The sequence below is a fragment of the Mastigoproctus giganteus genome, chromosome 5, assembly GCF_048544385.1.
Source record: "Mastigoproctus giganteus isolate SK-2022 chromosome 5, ASM4854438v1, whole genome shotgun sequence".
NCBI lineage: Eukaryota > Metazoa > Arthropoda > Arachnida > Uropygi > Thelyphonidae > Mastigoproctus > Mastigoproctus giganteus.
The window spans coordinates 82,893,969-82,914,828 of NC_143579.1; the positions used below are offsets into that span (position 1 = coordinate 82,893,969).

The 20,860-nt window shown below is 36.9% G+C and overlaps 1 protein-coding gene across 1 annotated transcript in view; it reads left to right on the top strand.

Annotated features, from left to right (window-relative positions):
* Positions 1–20,860, top strand: part of LOC150085526 (transcription initiation factor TFIID subunit 1-like) — a 700,666-nt gene that overhangs the window by 625,534 nt on the left and 54,272 nt on the right. Inside the window, 1 exon segment of the mRNA XM_090374589.1 lies at positions 11,294–11,449. Within this exon segment, the coding sequence (XP_090230715.1) occupies positions 11,294–11,449 (156 nt within the window).

A 20,860-nucleotide genomic window follows, 5' to 3' on the forward strand; every position in this document is an offset into this window, starting at 1 on the left:
AGAATTATGGCATAACCAAACGAATAACAAGCTTTTCCAGCTGAAACAAAACCCAAAGTTCTGGCATTCCAGCAATCAGACAGTGCGGCGGGAAGAAGTGGTACTCACACGAATGAGAATAGGACACACCCATCTGACTCACCTCCATCTACTAATGGGCGATGATCCTCCTCAGTGTCCATACTGCTTAGAACATCTAACAGTCAAACACATTCTGATTGACTGTCCGCAGTATCAACAACATCGAGCTGCAATACTTCAAAATCTGGCTAATCGTTCAGAAAGATTGACATTACATCATATCATTGGAGAGGACGCAAATGTTAACAAACTTTTCTGCTTTTTAAAACAAATTGGAGTGTATCATCTTTTATAAATAGGCTACAGAACTGAAACTAATTTAAACTGGATTATTTTTTTAATATTCCTACGAATAGGCGCACTATAGCCATAGCAGCTAATGCGCCAATAAACATCCATACCACACACACACTATTTTATAAATGATATATTTTATTAATATATTTAGTACGTGTGTTGTATTCATTACATACAGATTGCTGCACAAATTGGAGCAGTGTGGCATTAGAGGCAAATTGGTGCTATGGATAAAGGGATGGTCGAGGAGGAAAAGACAGAGTGTGGTAATCAGTGGACTGCTCATCGTGGACTAATGTTATTAATGGAGTCCCTCAGAGTTCAGCGTTGGGTCTATTGTTGTTTTCTGTATTTATAAATGATATTGATCATGGTATATCAAGCTTAATGTCCAAGTTTGCAGACTATACAAAGGTTGGCAGGGTTGTTAAGGACACTACTGACAGTATGCTGGAAAGGTTGAGCAGATGGGCTGAGAGATGGCAAATGAAGTTTAACATTGACAAATGTAAAGTACTATATATGGGAAACAGTAACCCCAGAGCAATGTATCAACTATGTGGTACTACACTGACAGTGGTAGAGAATGACAAGGACCTGGGAGTAATTGTGCAGGCAGATATGAAGTTTTCTGAGCAGTGCAGATGGGCTGCAAGAGTAGCTCATGGTGTCTTCTCAGTGATATACAGGAATTTTTCTAGCAGGCATAAGGAGGTGATTATTCCCTTGTATAAGGCAATGATCAGGCCACACTTAGAGTACTGTATACAGGTCTGGAGGCCTAATTTCAAGAAGGATGTAGAGCTGCTGGAATGAGTACAGAGAAGGGCAACAAGATTAGTGAATGGAACAAAGGGTTGCTCTTACAAAGAAAGGCTTAAGTTTTGTAAATTACAGTGTCTGGAGACTAGGCACCGGCGAGGTGATCTGATAGAGGTGTATAAAGCCTTGAATGGTTTGAGCATGCTCAATGCTGATGGGATACTTCCTCTTGCTCAGAATAATCACCTGAGAGGGCATAAATTCAAATTGAGGAAAACAGATGTACGATAGATGTGCGGAAATTTGCCTTTAGCCAGTGGGTAGTTGGTTGGTGGAACAGACTTCTATCCCTTGTTGTGGAAGTTGATAGCCTAAATAAATCTAAGGCTCAGCTGGACAGGTATTTCGAATGAACAGAGGGGTGAAATGGGAGTGTGTGTTTTTTTTTTTTTTTTTTTTTTGTTTCTTTTTTTCGGCTGATGCTGCATAAGCTTGCTTTCTTGCATCATATGCCTCTACTAATGCTAATAATGTATGTAACAAATACAACATATCATATATTCATCACCACCAAATACGGAGGATGCGGAAAGGTCAAGGGAATGACCACCGCATATTCCCGGAGCAATATGGCCTTAGTTACTAATGCTCCTAAAAACCAAACAACAACATATCATATATTATTATATGTTGTTTAAAATATAAGCAGTACTTATACAATTACGAAAATAAATGTGAAACAAAATGAACTGCAAAAATAATACATAAACAATGAATTAAAGATGTAAAAGCTGCTATTTTTAAAAAAATTGAATAAATATTTTAGTAAGTTGCACGATGTATATGTGGTATTACTTTTCTAAAAATGTGCCACAATATCAGATTTCATTATCAGGAGTGTACAATGCACCTGCTAATCCTACTCTGGCTATGCCACTGAACAGTAGTAATCTTTTATTGCATGGAAAGTAATCCATTACAGTGTGGTTATAGTGGAGAATGTTTCTGCTTCAAATGAATGGAAAGTACTTGTCAGTATTCCATCTGGAAATAGTGTCAAGTTGCGTGAAGACAGTAGCAATAGGTGTTTTATTGTGAAAAGTCCCTTGCAGTAAAATCAAGGAGGAAATTAACCTTTGTGTTACCGAAAGTCGGGGCTGGCTCTAGGGTTGTGCAGGTGAGGTACGTAATTTTGGGATAATGCAGTCTACGTACTGCAACCAGCGCATTGTTTTTATTTATTCTGTTGTGTATTGACTGAAGGAGCAATGCACAGAATATTTAATGAAAATTCATTTTATGATCGGATATTTTTTTTTAAATTACAAAAAACTAGGATGCATGTATAAAATCCACATGGAAGTCCTAAAAACTAGGACAGGCCCTCGGAAACAAGGACATCTGATAACCCTATACAGGGTGTCTCAAAAATATTGGTACAAATGTTTAGGGAGGTAGGTAGCATCTAAAGGAATGTGAATCGCATAGGAACCCATAACTGGAAACGTCACTGTAAGTCGGTAGACGGCGCGGTAGTCGCTGCATGAAGAGCATGCATCGATATACGAACTGTGAGTTGGCAGACATGCACCTAGTGTATGGATTAGCAGAGGGAAATGGACAAGCCGCTCAACGAATTTATGGAGAACGCTTCCCAGACAGACATGTACCGGACCACCGTTTGTTTGCACGAGTGCATCAAAATTTGTGCGATTATGGGTCATTTAGAGGTAACAGGAGTAATGCAGGCAGACCATGTTCGTCATGAACTCCCGCCATGGAAGAAAGTGTGTTGAATGCCGTCCGGAATAATCCTACTACCAGCACGCATGCCATTGCCTCTGCCTTAGGAGTGTCTCGTTGCAGTGTACAGCGTGTCTGGCACCACGATTCCTTACACCCCTTTCATCTCCAAAGGTTTCAGTTACTGTTCCCCCAAGATCATCCTGCACGTGTGGCTTTAGCGCAGTGGTTTCTCCAAGAAAGTGTTCAGGGCTTGAATTTTCCAGTCTATGTTTTGTTCACAGATGAGGCTTATTTCACTTGGGAAGGCATTATTCAATCAGAACAATGCTCATGTGTGGGCTCACGACAACCCACACAGTGTGTGTCCCCCCCCCCCCCCCCCCCATGCGGCACAACATCACTTCACAATAAATGTGTGGACAGGTATGGTCGGTCACTGCTTAGTCTGCCCATACCTGTTACCATCCCGCACGAACTCCGCTAAATATCGGATCTTTCTTGAACAAGTTCTACCAGGGTTACTTGACGATATTCTAGCAAATGTGAGGCACAACATTTGGTTTCAACATGATGGGGCACCTGCCCATTATGGAAGGTGTGTTCGTAACCATTTGAACAGGCGTTTTGGGCGTCGATGGATTGGCTGTGGTGGGCCCGTTGCCTGGCCCCCATGCTCACCTGATTTATCGAGCCTTGATTTCTCTCTGTGGGGGTGGGGGGCCTCAAATCTATCGTGTATGAATCGCCTGTGGAGATGGAAATGGATCTCGTGGTGAGACTCGTCTGCACTGCTGCTACTGTCAAAGAAACTCCAGGTGTGTTCGACCGTGTCCGCCAATCCATGCTGCGTCTGTGTCACACGTGCATCGCGTCTCATGATCGAACCTTCAAGCATCTGTTGTAACATCATGAAATGCATCCATCTCATACTCCATTGTTAATATTATGTCAAATAAATGTTTGCCACTAATTACTGTCTTGTGTCATTTCTGCTTCTTGTATCTCTGCTACTACTTTCCCGTGATGTTTCCGGTTATGGATTCCTATGCGATTCACATTCCTTTAGATGTTACCTACCTCCCCTAAACGTTTGTACCAATATTTTTGAGATACCCTGTATAAGTAAATTTGCATTTTTCACTGTCTATTGTTAAGATATTGGTTATATAAAACTGCAACCATTTTTAGAATTTTAAATTACTCAATCAGACCTCTGTTTAATGAACTCCTTTATAGCTAATTTTTCTATTTAGTGAATTTTTTGAATTCCCCTTGGTAATTACATTTAAAATAGTTTCTGTTGAGTGAAGAAAATTTTTATATAATGAATGGATTAGGAGAGACTTAAGGGTACTTGCTGTTTGCACTTTTGGGCTTCCTGCAATTAGTGCTGATGCTAAGCAGGAATTAACCCTTAAGAGAGCTAAAGGGATTACTGCTCTACAATTTAGTGGTACTCGTAAAATTCATCTGGCCACCTGTCCCATATACCGATAAGTCGTGCTGGTGAACAGTGAGCAGATCAAGGGTCCCCAATTCTCTAACATGGAATTAGCAGAAAATTTTCTTTTTCCATGACAAATAATCATCTGTTGTTCTGTCGAAGTGCATCATCCACACTTTCCATAAATTTTCCCTTTCTCTGTTTACATGGTCACAGTATCTGAATATCCGAATGACTCCGGCATTTTGGACAGTTTCAAAAAAAAAAAGAAAAAATTCAGATTGAAGAACTAGTGACAATATTGATGACAAGAGAAGGAAAATGAGGATAATAAGGTATTAAAACTTCTAAACATGAAATGTTGGCAGATTTTGAAACTTCATTGAGGTCTGCAGTGTGAAGAAAATGTTCCTGAAAATACAAAATATGTTAAAACTAGGCTATGTATATATTAAGGGCAATTGCATCATTAATACACAGCCATTTCTGAATAAACAGAATATTTATAAGGCCGCATCGTTTTAAGTTATATCTCATATTGTGAATACCTTCACGAGTTGCCATGATATTGCACTACTTTGAATAAATAACGCTTCACCTAAGGAGAAGACTAATGTTACTTATTCTCAGATAGGTACCACCACCCAGACGGCACCGTTTCAGGGCTATTTAGCCCTTCTTCGGTGGGTAGGTACGTACCCAAGTGATGCAATGATGGCAAAACAGTTATGAAATATAACTCCACAATATGAGAGATCACTTGGGTACCTACCCACCCACCGAAGAAGGGCCAAATAGCCCTGAAACGGTGCTGTCTGGGTAGTGATACCTATCTGAGAATAAGTAACATTAGTCTTCTCCTTAGGTGAAGCGTTACTTATTCGAAGTAGTGCAATATCATGGCAACTTGTTGTGAAGGTATTCACAATATGAGATATAACTTAAAACGATGCGGCTTTATAAATATTCTGTTTATTCAGAAATGGCTGTGTATTAATGATGCAATTGCACTTAATATATACATAATCTAAATTTGCTCACAGCTTGAGGCTTTAGCCCTAAATGCATCTTAGTTAAAACTAGGGTTAACAGATGTTCTCATTTCCAAGGACCTGTCCTAGTTTTTAGGGCATACTTGTAGATTTTGCATTTACATCCTAGTTTTTTGGGATTTTTAAAAAATCATCTCATCATAAAATGTATTTTCATTAAATATTCTGTGCATTACACCTTCTGTCAATATAACAGAATAAATAAAAACAATGCACTGGTTGCATTGAGTGGAGTGCATTATCCGAAAATCACACGAGTTGACTGTATCATCATTATTTGTCTAATGAAAATCAATGTTAGTAGATTATTTGACCAATTTATGAATTTTAAGGAATTTGTTTCTGAAAAAAAGAAAGAAGATATGTAATCGGGAAAACTTATTAGCCCATAGAATGTGGGCTGAATATTTTAATAAATGCTAGAATTCCGAGCTTTTAAAAATTGCTCAATATAAATTTATTATTTTTGCTCACATTGGAAAGTAGAGCATGTAATTTCATTAATTAGTAATCAATGGGGCAACATTAGAAATAATATGGAAACAAATACTGTGAATTGAATAATATTTTACTGGTTACTCACACATACATATAATTTCAAATGTATTGTAAAATGTTGTATAATTACTTACATACTTTGTAATCCGAACTTACTGAAAATGATAAATATGTATCCTAATTTTTTAATAATAAATACAAATTTTAAAATGTTTTCGTTTTTATAACAAAAAATGTCCTAGTTTTTTCCTATTTTGGCCTAGTTTTTGAATTCTAGATGAGGTAACCTTAGTTAAAACAAATGTGGATATTTTTTAATGATTACTGTACACTAAAATCCAATGTACAACAAAAAGTAACCAAATATTTTTCAAAATAATTCTTAATATTGTGTGCATAATGTATGTAGGAAAAATAAATCATATCTTAATACGTTATCTATATATAAAAGAATATTTTGGAAAATAGTGCTTTTCACGTGCACACTTTGCTTTCTGCAAGGCAGGGCTAACTGCTATTGTGTCATACTACAACAAAGTGATTGACAGGTCTGTCTCAAAGCCTAGGCATGTCTCTCTCTTAAATTAAGCTACATATACCACAGCGACGACTCATTATCTGATAGCATTATGATGTCACACAATGTTGACAGTTCAGCCGCTGTTAATTGTGGTGTTTAATTTTTAGGGTTTTTAATTTTAGAATTCTACATGTCTCAAGGCAACGATTCAGTTTTTCCAAAAGTTTCTTCAGCTATTAGGAATGTTGTTAATAATGGCAGTAATAGAAAAGAGAAAGATCGTATCGGAAAGGCTGAGAAGAAAAGAAAAGAAAAGATCTTGAAGAGTATGAAGCAGCACTTAAAACCTGTTATCGAAGAAAACAAAGGGATTATAATAAGTTAAAGACTTCACAATTAAGAAAGGAAAGATATGAAAAGAGCAAAAAAATGAATCACAAATTGTTGATAACCCTACTGAAACTCCAATCGTTGATAAAAAAAGAAAAAAAATCGTATAAAATGATAAAAGACGAAAATGATCAAATAGAGATTCCTGAAAATATTCGCAGTTCAGGAAATTTAATACATGATATTTTTGGAAATATGAAAACTCCTTTGGAAGAAAAGTTTCAATGTGTAGTTTTAACTGCAACAAATAATACTCTATGCTGAATGGAAAAAAATTTTATCCGAAATTAAGATTCCAGGAGAATTGAAAATAAGTTATCTATATCTTATTCATCGGACCAAATTATGCCAGATAGTTGTGATGCTGAAAAATACTTAGACTGGGGTTCGAGCCCGTGACCACCAAATACGGAAGATGCAGAAAGGTCAGAAAATGACCACCGCATATCCCCAGAGAAATATGGCCTTAGTTGCTAATGCTCCTAAAAACCAAATAACAACAGGCTGAAGAGTACAACTCTGTAACACCTGAAACACTTTATTCTCTGGAGCCTTCAGGTTTACCTCAGCGTAAATTACCATTAAAGTTACACACAATTGTTATGGTTTTAAGAAACTTAGATATAAAAAATGACTAAATGTAGTGGAAATAAGGAAGAAATGTTTGGTTTGTAAACACTTCACAGGTGACAGAGCTGAATCGAAAGCATATATTCCAGATTCATATGTATTCAAACGAATTGGAATATAACTTCATTTTTCAACAAACAATTTCATGTGAAATTGGCTTTTAGTATGACAATAAACAAAAGTCAAGGTCAAACATTATCTAAGGTTGGTGTTGACTTAACAAACATCATGTTTTTCGCATGGACAATTGTATGTTTTTTTTTTTTTTTTTTTTTATGGAAACTCCAAACACGAAAGGTATCAAAACCTATTGTACTTTGTACTTAGTACCGTGCATGGGTTGAAGGAGAAGTATGGGGGAAGGGGGATGCCGGAAACTTTGCTCTAGAGACTAAACACCGGTTTCACCACTTCAAGCCTTCAAAGTGGTGGTATTTCACCGGTTGATGAAAGTCATCTACCACCTACAGTTGTATGTTGTATTAAGTAGAGTGAAGGCAGCTAAAAATCTCTTTGTATTACTGAAAAACAAATAAACAACAAAAAAATTGGACAAGAAATGTTTATAATCAAATATATAAATGATGGCTTTGTTATTAATTTGTTTTTATATAATAAAATAATATAATATAATTTTTGTACATCTTTTGATTATTAGAAGGGGTGTCGGGGGGGTTCCCCCACTAAAAAATTAAAATATATAAAAATGTATAATTCAGGTTCATGTGACACAAGTCAGAGGGGAGGAAGTGACCTTCTGACTTGTGTATTAATAAATTGTTTTGAAATGTTTTACTATCTTTTATTTATTTTCTTACCATCTTTTACTGTATTTCTGAATGTTTAATTATTTTTCATTGTGGAAAAGATCATATTTTTTTATAACAAAATTTTGCAGGTATACAATCGATTTTGTTATATAGAGGTCCGACTGTAGATTTATTTTATTAGGATTTACCCACTTTTGCAGGTGTATCTAAGAAGTAACACTCATTTCGGTAAACTTATGTACCTTTTTTTTACTCTTCCCCTTTGGAAATACCATTTCTTAAGGGATCATACTGGTTTCCTACTAGTTTTTCTGCAACTTTATTACAATGTAAAAGTTTGTTCAAATGCACTTTGCATTTGTGCATTTTCAACTTAGATGCAACCGTAATGAGATTGTGAGTGAATTAGTATTAAATAATAATAATAATTAAAAAAACTGTCTTGAACCAGTAAAGTACAAAATGAAAAGAATTATTAGTTTCTTTTCATCTTCCACAGTTAAGAAATCAAAAACAAGTGAGAATGTGAATGAACACTTAACTACAGAGACTGTGTCAAAGGCTCTTTTTGTATAAATGCCTAACCAAAGTTGTTGGACTGTTGATAAAAAAAAAGAGGGGGGGGGGGAAATAACATCTCTTGTGCGAAGTACAATTGGCTAAATTATCAAAATAAGAGACTTAGTGTTAGCATTAGCAAAGGCACATGATGCAAGAAAGCAAGCTTATATAGCATCAGCCAAAAAAATAACCCTTATTTCACCCATCCACTCACTCCAAATGTTTGTCAAGTTCTGCCTTGAATCTATTTAAGCTATCAACTTCTACAACAGATGGAAGTTTGTTCCAGCAATCAACCACCTGCTGGCTAAAGGCAAACTTCCGCACATCTATCCTACAACCATCTTTCCTCAATTTGAATTTATGCCCTCTCAGGCTATTATTCTGAGCAAGAGGAAGAATGCCATCAGCATTGAACATGCTCAGACTATTCAAGGCTTTATACACTTCAATCAGATCACCAGGCACTGTAATTTGCGAAATTTAAGCCTTTCTTCGTAAGTGCAACCCTTTGTTCCATTCACTAATATTGTTGCCCTTCTCTGTACTCATTCCAAAAGCTCTACATCCTTCTTAAAATGAGGCTTCCAGACCTGTATATAGTACTCAAGGTGTGGCCTGACCATTGCCTTATACAAGGGGATAATCACCTCCTTATCCCTGCTAGATAAATTCCTGTATATCATTGACAAGACACCATGAGCTACTCATGAAGACCGTCTGTACTGCTCAGAAAACTTCATATCTGCCTGCACAATTACCCCCAGGTCCTTTCATTCTCTACCACTGTCAGTGTGGTACCACAGAGTTGATACTTTACTCTGGGATTACTGCTTCCCATATGTAGTACTTTACATTTGTCAATGTTAAACTTCATTTACCACCTCTCAGCCCATCTGCTCAACTTTTCTAGATCCTGTTGCAGTAGCGTACTGTCATTAGTGTCATTAACAACCCTGCCAACCTTCGTATTGTCTGCAAACTTGGACATTAAGCCTGATATACCATTAACAGTATCATTTATAAATACAGAAAACAACAATAGACCCAACACTGAACCCTGAGAGACTCCACTAATAACATTAGTCCACAAAGAGCAGTGTCCATTGATTACCACTCTGTCTTCTCCCACTCAACCATCCCTTTATCCATAGCAGCAATTTGCTTCCAATGCCACACTGCTCCAATTTGTGCAGCAGTCTTCCATGTGCAACAGTATCAAAGGCTTTTCTAAGATCCAAATATATGATATCAAAGTTATTCTTTGCATCCAGTTCCTTTGTGACTACATCATAGTATTCAATCAAATTTGTCAGACAAGACTTCCCCTTAACAAACCCATGCTGTGTCCGAGCTATAACTGAAGTCTTGTCTAGATGATCCTGCAATGCTTCTTTAACCAGTGCCTCCATTAATTTCCCTGGAACAGAAGTTAAACTAACAGGTCCGTAATTTCCTGTCTCCCCCTTTGATCCTCCTTTGTGGATTGGGGTCACATTTGCACATCTCCAGTCCATGGGTACCACCCCTGAGTCCAGGGAAGCTCTCATAATTATGGCTAAGGTTTTGTTTACTTCCTTTGCCGTCTCCTTTAATATAACTGGATAGATTCCATCCACCCCAGGTGCCTTTCTTGTGTTTATCTTCAACAATTTCTCCTCGACATTATTCTCAGTTATTACAAGATTATCTAGCTTACTGCCAGGGTTGAATACACCTCTAGCATTCCCCTCCCTGAATAACTTCTCATGTGTGAATGTCCAACAAGATGACATAATGTTTGTTTACATAATGCATTTGACTGTGCATTATGTAAACAAATAGGAACTATTGGAGTGGAAAATAAGATGGGCATGAAAATTTCTAAGGTTTGGGCAAACAATGAAGTTACCAATTTTGGCAAAGTAGACTGCAGCTACTGTATTTAAGAGAAAAAAATTTTCCTGCCCCTGATGGCAAAAACACACAGTAGTCCGGGAAAGGCGAGTCACATGATCAATCATGTCACATGGCATTATCCTAGCAAATGGGTCATGGTAGACGAGTGCCGCTGCCTAGGGGCAGTGGCCGTAATTAAAACCAGCTTTCTTTTAGAGAGCTAGTTATTAAAAATTTACCAGCACACTTCTAATCACAACCCACACATTGCTCGTTTCTCATTTAACCAGAACTTGCTAAACATAATACTTTCGTGTTAACACATTTCCCTTACTTGCTTGCCCGTTCACTATGTGATTTTTTTCTTTTTTTTTTTTTCATTTTCCTGAAAAATGAAACAATATTTACAAGGCTGTCCCTTCTGCACCAAATATAAAGTTATTGATGTATTTAAGATTTTTCCAGTACAGTTACAGAACTGCTACCAGCATTTGTTACCAGTGGTGGAAAAAGTTAACAAAAGATATGCAATATCGTGATAAATCAAAAAGATTCAACAATATAAAAAGGTTTAATTACATTGAAATTTCTCAGTTTTAATTACTCTTCCTGTGAAAAATCAAATTTTTCTATAAATTTTCTGTATATTTTTTATCTGTTTTAGAATATTAAAGTTCATAAGTACCACAAACGAAGAGATTTTTATACAGATGTTGAATTGCTTCTAAAGAACAGCAGGATATTTAATGGGCCAGATAGTCCCATCACAAAGAAAGCTAGAGAAATAGTTGAAGCATGCCAGAATGCCCTGTATGAAATTGTGAGTGGATACTATTTTTTATGTTCAGATTAGCAGTGAATTTGTTTTTATTCATTTTTGTTTTAATTGGATTTATTATGAGGTACAATTTAAAAAAAAAAAAAAAAAAAAAACAGTCAGTAATGCAAGTATTCCTTTTAATCAATATTCCATTCATATTTATGATTGATAAACTTGTGAGAGTACTGTAAAATGTTTTTGTCACATGATACTAATAGCTTCTTCCATTTTCCTTTCGGAGAACTATTAAGAGTACAAATTTCAAACTTGTTTGTGCACACATTGATTTACTGTATAAAATAAATAAAGAAATAAAGAAATTATAATAATTAAATCAAGAAACAATTTGTAATAATAATCAGGATAAAAATACACATTTTGTGCAACAATTAATCATAAAACTAAGAGGAACCCTTCCAATGCAGATGCCTCTGCCAGTTATCAGCCGACATACTAATTTCAAAAATACATGTGCTCGCAGTGTGTTGTTTATGAAACACTGAAAATGAAAATAACAAATTAAGCATAATGAAAAAAATAATAATGAAACAGTAAATAGCTGCACAGCACCTTGACAGGTTCTTTGCATTTATAATTCCAAATAAAGAAGAATTTCTCACTTTCAAAACATCTCAAATAATTTGAGTATAATTAGGAAGGTAGAAAAATTTCAGATTTTTAATCGTTGATTAAAGATTAATTTGAAACAGATATTTTTGAAGGGCACCTGTCAGAAAAGATAAACAATTGTTAGTGAGTGAGTGAATGATTTTAGTTTTTTTGGTGCATGAGCAACTAAGACTATGTTATGCCAAGTCCAATACTTAAATTTATTAAAAATTGCAATAACTTACAAATAGGTTACTATGTTGAAATGTACAAAGAGTTAAAAAAAACAAGTAAATCGATGTAAAAAACACATAAAGAAACGGAAGTACAAGGTGCTACCCAGATGTTCCCGAAATTTGTATGTTGCGCAGGAACTACATCTAGTATGGACTTGTGGCACTAGGTAACACTGCATGCATCCTTTGTGAATCGTTGTGCCATGTGGTGTCCGGCTGGATAGAGTCATTGGATGTTTATGTGCAGTTCTTTGACAGTTTGTTTTGCATAGTTTGTGATGTTGTGATGGCTGATGTGAGAGAACAATGTGCTTGCATCAAGTTTTGTTTCCTTCTTAACGATACAGCAGCAGAAACCCATAAGTTCAAACAAGCTTTTGGTGACATTGCTTTAAGCCAGCGTAGACCTACTACTGGTTTAACTGTTTTAAAAATGGTCGAATGTCGGTTGATGACGATGATCACTCTGGGGTCAATCATCGAGCACCACCTTGGAAAATGTCGCAAAAGTTTTTTTGGGTGGTGATCGGTAAAGACTGCAGGCTGACCATCATTTGTGGCATTGTATGACTATCATGCGGCACGTGTCAGCAGATTTTGTCAGACAAGTTGAACATGAGAAGGATTGTGGCCAAGTTCATTCCACGGTTACTGAGTGAAAACCAAAAGCAGCATTGCAGGGAAGTTAGCAGAGATCTTCAAGAACGGGCCAGGAGTGAAACGCTGTAATTCCTTTCTACTGTCATCACTGGCGATGAGAGTTAGGTATATGGGTATAACCCAGAAACCAAGCAACAATCATTCCAGTGAATGAGCCCGTCTTTGCCCCAGCCAAAGAAAGTCCGATAAGTGAGGAGCAATGTGAAGTCCATGCTGATCTGTTTTTTGGACATTGATGGGATTATCCATAAGGAATTTGTCCCTCCTAGCCAGACCATCAATGCAAAGTTCTACTGCATTGTCCTGAGGCAGTTAAGGGAAGCTGTCAGGAGGAAATGTCCAGAGAAGTTGTGCACAAAGAACTGGGTCTTCGGTCATGACAACGTGCTGACCCACACATCTGTTGCTGTGGCGCAGTTTTTGGCATCCAACAACATGACAAACCTCTCTCGTCCTCCCTTATTCGCCAGAGCCCCCTGCAACTTCTTCCTCTTCCCAAGAATGAAAATCAAGCTGAGGGGTCGAAGATTTGACAGTGTAGAGGATATCCAAACTGAATCACAGGCTCTGCTGAACACTATGACGAAGAAGGGCTTTCAGGATGCATTTAAATCATTGGAGAAGTGCTGGGATCAGTTTTTACGCTCTCAAGGGGACTACTTTGAAGGTTATGGCGGCATATAAGACCCAGAGTGAGTCTAATTTATTTTATAAATGCATTTTGTGAACTTTTAGGTAGCACCTCATATATATAAATATATATACACAATGACTATTAAAAAGCATTTATATTTTTTAAAATTTCAAACATAATTTCTTTGGCAGATAAAATCTGACTGAGTGTATAAGGCTCAGACAAACATTTAAAAACATAAAAGGCGCGCATTTAAAAAATTTGGATGTTTGATAAGAATATGCTTGATGTTAAAAATAGTTGCAGTGCTCGCGTGTAGGAAATTCATCAACCTAAAGTTAGATGAATATATCCTATCTGTGTCTGGCCCAAAATCCTGACTGCCAAAATTCCGAAAGCCCAGAATCCTGACCCAGTATCTACTATATTGTAAAAATATATGGATATAATTCTATATATTTATTAGTTTTTTAGTAAGTAAAAATTTACCTTATTAGATTAATTTTGTAGAAATAATATAAAAAATAACAAAAATTTTAATGATAAATACCTCTCTCAATTTGAAGAGCATGTTTTCTGTTACAGAAACAAACAGTTTTGAAATATGATCAGCAAATAAAAGCAACTTAATTTTACTTTATTATATTGTATTTGAGCAGTAATTATAGGTATAGCATTGAAATGCTAAAGATAAAAAACTTGAAATAAGAATACATCTGATTTCAGAATATGAAAATTTAGAGTAATGTATTTTGGCAGCTGTGTAACATTTGTAATAAATATGATTAGCATAACTAAAACTAATTATACAGGGATTTGTTATCAGCTGTAATTTCATGAATTTCTTTGACAAATGCATTAGGCATGACCATAGGCGCCGGCAAGATATTTTGAAAGGGGTAACAGTAAAAAATATCCCATTTTCCTATTATTATAATAATAAGAAGAAAATAGGATTTCTTATTAAAGATTCTGCAGTGGCTATTTACTACAAAAGTAAACAATTCAACACCTTTCATGTGCTCAATTATTGGATTATGAATGGTATGTTTAAAACCATGCCCACAATTTTTTATCAATTATATACAATACGTGCACCCTGTCGGTAATGAAAACTATTGAATTCTTCCCTTAGTTTATGTGCTTATGACAAATAAGAGTGAAGAAAATTATAAACATTTGTTTCAAGATATGATCGACTCTGCCAAAGAAAATGAAATTGAATTGAGACCACAGGCCATATCAACTGACCTGGCATTAACTGTAATAAATGCCTCCAAAGGTGAGTTCCCTAACGTGTCTAATAGGATCTGTTTTTTCCACCTGGGACAAGGTGTTTGGAGAAAAATTAAAGGAATTGGACTAGCATCTCAGTACAGCACTGTAACAGGAAAAAATATCCGTGCAATTTGCTGCTTCAACATTTGTGTGCCTTGGCATTTGTTCCTTTTGGGTGAGATACCACAAGCATTTAATGTTCTGAAGCCACATTTACCGAGGGAAGCTACTGATGTGGTACAATGGTTTGAAGACTATTATATGTATGGAAGAATTAGACGGTATATGCATAATGGTATGGTAATTCGTGCTCCACCATTATTTCCACAGGGTGCCTCCGTAGCCAGGTGGGCAGGAGCAGCAGTGCGTAGCACACACTTCTAGATTAGACCGGGTTTCGAGCCCGTGACCGCCAAATATGGAGGATGCGGAAAGGTCAGGGAATGACCACCGCATCTCCCTGGAGCAATATGGCCTTAGTTGCTAATGCTCCTAAAATTCAAATAATAAACAAACAACAAACATTATTTCCACCAGCATTATCGTCCATATACTATTCCACTCAACTGGGAATTCCAAGCACCCAAAACAGTGTTTAGGCTTGGCATAGAAGATGGGAGTGTATAGGTGGACAAGCACATATTCACATATATAGGATCATCGAGCAATTTCAGAAAGAACATCAAGTTGATAAAGAGGCCGAATGCATACTTCGTAGTGAATCCTGCCCAAAACGCAAGAAGGTGACAGTAGAGAGAGAAACAAGAATAATGACGGTTGTGAATGATTGTGAAAACAGATCTGTGATGGATTATCTTCGTGGTATTACGCACAATGTATCTTTATAAATATTATTTTATTTTATGCATATATATATATATATATATATATAAATAAAGTGTGTGTTTTTTATTCATTAATATGACATAAAATATTAACATTATCATATACTGTTTACATAACTTCAATGTACATGTGTTAAAATAAAATTTTTGACGTTTTGATTACATGAAAAACATTTTTTATTGCAAACAGTTTCTGAGATATAGACTTTTACTTTGTTTTTTTAAATACAATTGGTATGTTGTGATTTTCGGCAACCTGGAATTTGGCTGTCGGAATTTTCGGCAGCACTGATCCTATGTAGAGCCAAGCTAGAACAACTTTCTCTTTTTGGTTATTGTGAAAATTAGGCTGTCAATTTTTGGCTACAGGCTTAATCTTGTGTAACTCGTTTGCAGCCTGCCTGTGCCATGAGTGTTGCCATTTGGGAACCACTTTCTTTTATATTAATTGCATGTAGTCTGTATAAGGTACTAACTATCAAGAATTATAAAGAATCACTGCTGATATGGCTACAGTGTCTGTCACATCATTTCCGAAGATCCCAGCGTGGCTGGAGATGCAGCAGAAATGAATATAAAATTCAGATTCAGAAAGGAAGTGCAGCCTCTGCTATACCTGGGATATGACATAAAATATTGATGATAGGGCCTGCAATGAACTGAGAGAATCAGTGTATACAGGGTGTCTCAAAAATACACAGCATAACTTCAGGAATGAGTTCCTCATATGTAGACAATAAAAATATTTTATATCAACTTGGTTTCTAAGTTTCGAAGGTCTGTCTGTGACACTTAACTGTTCACATCACCTTATAGTAATTGTTCAAAATGTCCACCTTCTGCCTGAATACAGGCCTCACGTCGACGTCTCAATGACTCACGAAGACGATGCCAAATTCCTGGCGTGCTTTGTATTGTCTCACAACCTGCCACAATTCAATTGCGGAGAGTTTCCACATAAACTACTGGAGTTGAATATACCAATGACTTTAAATGGCCCCACAAGAAGAAATCTAGTGAGTTTAAATCAGGTGAGCGTGGAGGCCAGGCAGTTGGTCCACCTCTACCTATCCACTGATTGCTCCTGATTTGAGTACATGGTTGGAATGCAAAACCACCCGATTCTGTCACGAAGGAAATCACTTGCGGGAGATAAGACATTCTGGTTAATAACTCGGGAACCAAGCATTTCCGGAACTATGTTGTTAAAAATATTTTTATTGTCTACATATGAGAAACTCGTTCCTGAAGTTATGCCATGTATTTTTGAGACACCCTGTATAATACTACACTTTGGTGGTAGTGGGTTTGCAAATAACCCAAGGCTAACTCAATTGGGTACAGCTCTGCAGTAAATATACTGCATCAGGGTGATCTGTTCACATAACATAGCATCTTGGAAGAAAGCTGCAGTTCCCACAGACACTTCTGACTTGAAACCATCTGTGTTGACTGGCAAGAAGTCAGAATGTTCAGTTCGATGTGCTGAATAGAGTTTCAGGCAGACAGCAAATGGAATACTGTCCTTTTTGCAGTTATTAAGAAGGAAGTTGGAACATGAACATGCCAGTGAGGAAGGAGTTGCCTTGGTGATGGGGCAACATTGTCTACTTTTGATGTCCATTTCTCTGAGTCCATCAAGTCTTGTACAGATTTTTCCGGCACCTCCGTAGCCAGGTGGGAAGGAGCAGCAGTGAGTACCACACGCTTCTTGATTAGACCTGGGTTCGAGCCCATCACCACCAAATACGGAGGATGCGGAAAGGTCAGAGAATGACCACCGCATATTCCGGAGCAATATGGCCTTAGTTGCTAATGCTCCTAAAAACCAAAACAACAACAACAGATTTTTCCAGCGTGGCTCAAAAACAGATGTCCATGTGGGGTGGTCTGGCTGGAATTTCAGTTTGAAAGCATACTGTAGAGACAACTTTCAGAGGAAGCGATAATGATGGTTAATTTTCTTCAACATCGAGGCTCTGGACAGGAGATGTTTGAAATTCTCCAGTGGCAATATGAATCACCTGATTGATTCAGCCATCAGAGTACGCTGAGTCTATTAGATGTTTATACCTGAAATCCGTAATCTAATAAAGTTTGGCAGGTGCATGATAGAAGCATAATGAAGTGCATTGGTCAGTACCCTAAGAATTAAAGAAGGTTGCAAGTAGGATATTGAAGGCTCCTGTGCACTTCACTCATAGTTGATGGATATTTTTTAGAAAGGTCAACTTTCTGTTAAATACAAGCCTCAAAAATCTAATCTCAGGTACTACTGGAATAGCATTTTGTCCGAGTCTCATTTCAGGTAAAGTTTATGCTTGCAACAAAAATGTATGCAGTGAGAACCTAAAGCCATTATTCATTGCCCATTAGTTCAGGCAGTCAATGGCATGTTTCATTTGTTTTTCAATTACCCTCATGCTACAGAATTGAGAAAATATGCTGAAATCGTTCACATAGAGGGTGTAGTTTACAGTTGGAAGAAGTTTTTCTGTGATAAAATTCACTTTGATGGCAAAAAGTGTAAAACTTAAAACTGATCCTTGGGATAATCCCTCCTCTTTACAGAATGGCCAAGAGAAGGTAGATCTTACATAAAGTTGGAAGGAATTATGGGATAAAAACTTTTGAATAAAAGCTGGGAGATGTCTTCTAAAGCTGATGTTTTTGGTTCTTTTAAACTTCTTTTAAAATTACAAATCTCCAAGTTGTCTTATGCTTTTTTCATATCAAAATAACATAGATACCAGATATTCTCATTTTAAGAAAGCATTTCAGATGGATGTTTCTAGCATAATTAAATGGTCCAAATTTAACCTGCTCCTTTGGAAGCTGCGCTGCACTGCATTCTGGAGAGGAGGCCATTTGCCTCTGAATACCATATAAGATGGGCATTGACCATTATCTCCCAGATTTTGCACAGACAGCTAGTCAGAGCAATAGGTCAGTAGTTTATTCGGACTTTGGGATCTTTTCCTGAGTTAGGAAAAGCAAACATGATTGACTTATGCTAGGAATCCAGAAACTGCTCCTCTAGAAAGATTCTACTGTTCAGAAAGAGCAGGTGGTCCATGGATGAGGTGAAGTCCAACAACACTTGGCGTGGCAAGAATGTATTATATATATTAATACATATATAAATATATTATATATTAATATATTAATATACAATCTGGCATAGAGTTAATCAACTTCTGGATATATGGTTGCCCAATTTCTTGGTACCACACCCTTACAATGCTCTCCTGCAGCTCAATCTTACTTGTTGGCTTCTTCTGAGCAATTTTAGACACCATTATGTACCAGCCATTTTCAAATATGGACTGTTCCCGGGCCAGTCCAACACTAATGCTCGCCTTTCTGAGGTATGACTGCACCTTACGGGAGAAAAACGAGGGAAAACATTGGTGTACGTATGTTTTAAACCTTGTGAGACAAGAAGACAAAACTCATTGTTAAATCTAAATAGCATAAAACTTAACCAGTTTTGCTTTGTGGCAAGGTGCTGAGTCCTGTTGTAAAATGCAGTTTTGGACGTCTGTGTGGATCCCTAATAACAGGTTCAGGCACTCTTCCAAGATAGCAGTGTAAGTTTCTGCATTCACTGTTCCATTAATAAAGTTAACTCGCCCCACCCCTTTGTTATGCAGTCAGGATGGTATGCCTCCGATTTTCATCTTCTGACATATTGCTTCCCATCCAAGCCATGAGGTTGAATTTCGATTCGTCAATAAAGATGACAGTGCTCCATTGCTCTTTTGTCCATGAAATATGTGTTTTAGCCCAAGAAAGTCGCTTCTTCTTGTGCCAATAGGCATGCTGACCACATTCCGAAAGCCGTCTTTGGATAGTTCGTGCACTAGTTTCAACACCAGAGGCCATCTCAAAGTCCAGTTTTAGATCAGGAGCACTAGCATGGTGATTACGAAGTAATAGTTGTTTCAAATATCGATCTTGGGAAGGAGAAGTCACTCTCTTACGGCCTGATCCAGGTCTTCTTGTCATATCACTGGTTTCACCCTTTAATTTTGCACCCGGGATACTGTTGACTTGTGGTAGCCTATTTTACCAGCGATTGCACGCATAGAAAGCCCTTCTTGGGACAGAGCAACAGCTACACTTTTTTTTTTTTTTTTTCTTGGTGTCAAGTGAACATATGGAGCCATGCTTACACCTCAGCAAAACAGGATACGAATGGGCATATATACCCTTCCAACAGCGTATTTATAGAAATGGCTGATACAATACCATTGCTTTGAGACAAACAAAATGATTGTAATCAAACAATATCTTATACCTTTCACTACAAATGTTACTTTTTTTTAAGGTGATACAGTTTTTTGTCCGCCACTGTACAATTTATATATTTATATCTGGAAAAGAGTTACAAAAGAAAAATATTATAAATCAAAGTAATGCAAGCTCTCAGTCGCATACGATAATGCAGACGTAATTGATTGATATATATACCAAAGTACAAAATGCACAAGCAGGGCTCTCCATCACGTCTGACAATGCTGATTTGAGAGAGATCTGCAAAAAAGCATAGATGCCATACACACACCATCACTCAATGGTCTTACATACTCTAAGGAAACACCTAGGTAAGTGCTCTCCATTGCATCAGATGCTGCAATAGAGCACTTCAGTTGTCATACATGCAATTGCCATTCATAAAACCATTCACAGAATGCATACATTCATGGCAGGAGGGGAAAAAACATGTACACTATGACACACAAAAAAAACGTTCTCATACTCTTGAAATTCATTCCATGAAATATACACAATTATACATTAAATTACACATTTATATACATTAATGCAGAAAAGCATGGATTTTTTTTTAACAAATGTCAGTATTTAACTTATACATTCTCACTGAGTGGGAAACGCATTCTGACAGGCCAGTCTCACTTGTGTAGTTTCTATAAGTACATGTCACAGTCAGATAAGCATACTGGTCTAAGTAGGGGGGGTGTCACAGTCTGGGTAGTCATAGCATTGTGTCTTCTGTTCTCAAAAACCTTTTGAGAAAACTCAGAAAAGGCCATGTAATGCATTTCATTTGAGATGAGTAGTTCATGTAGCTTTATAGGTCCAATCTTGAGTATAAATCTACATCTGTGGGGCAGTCATAAAAGGA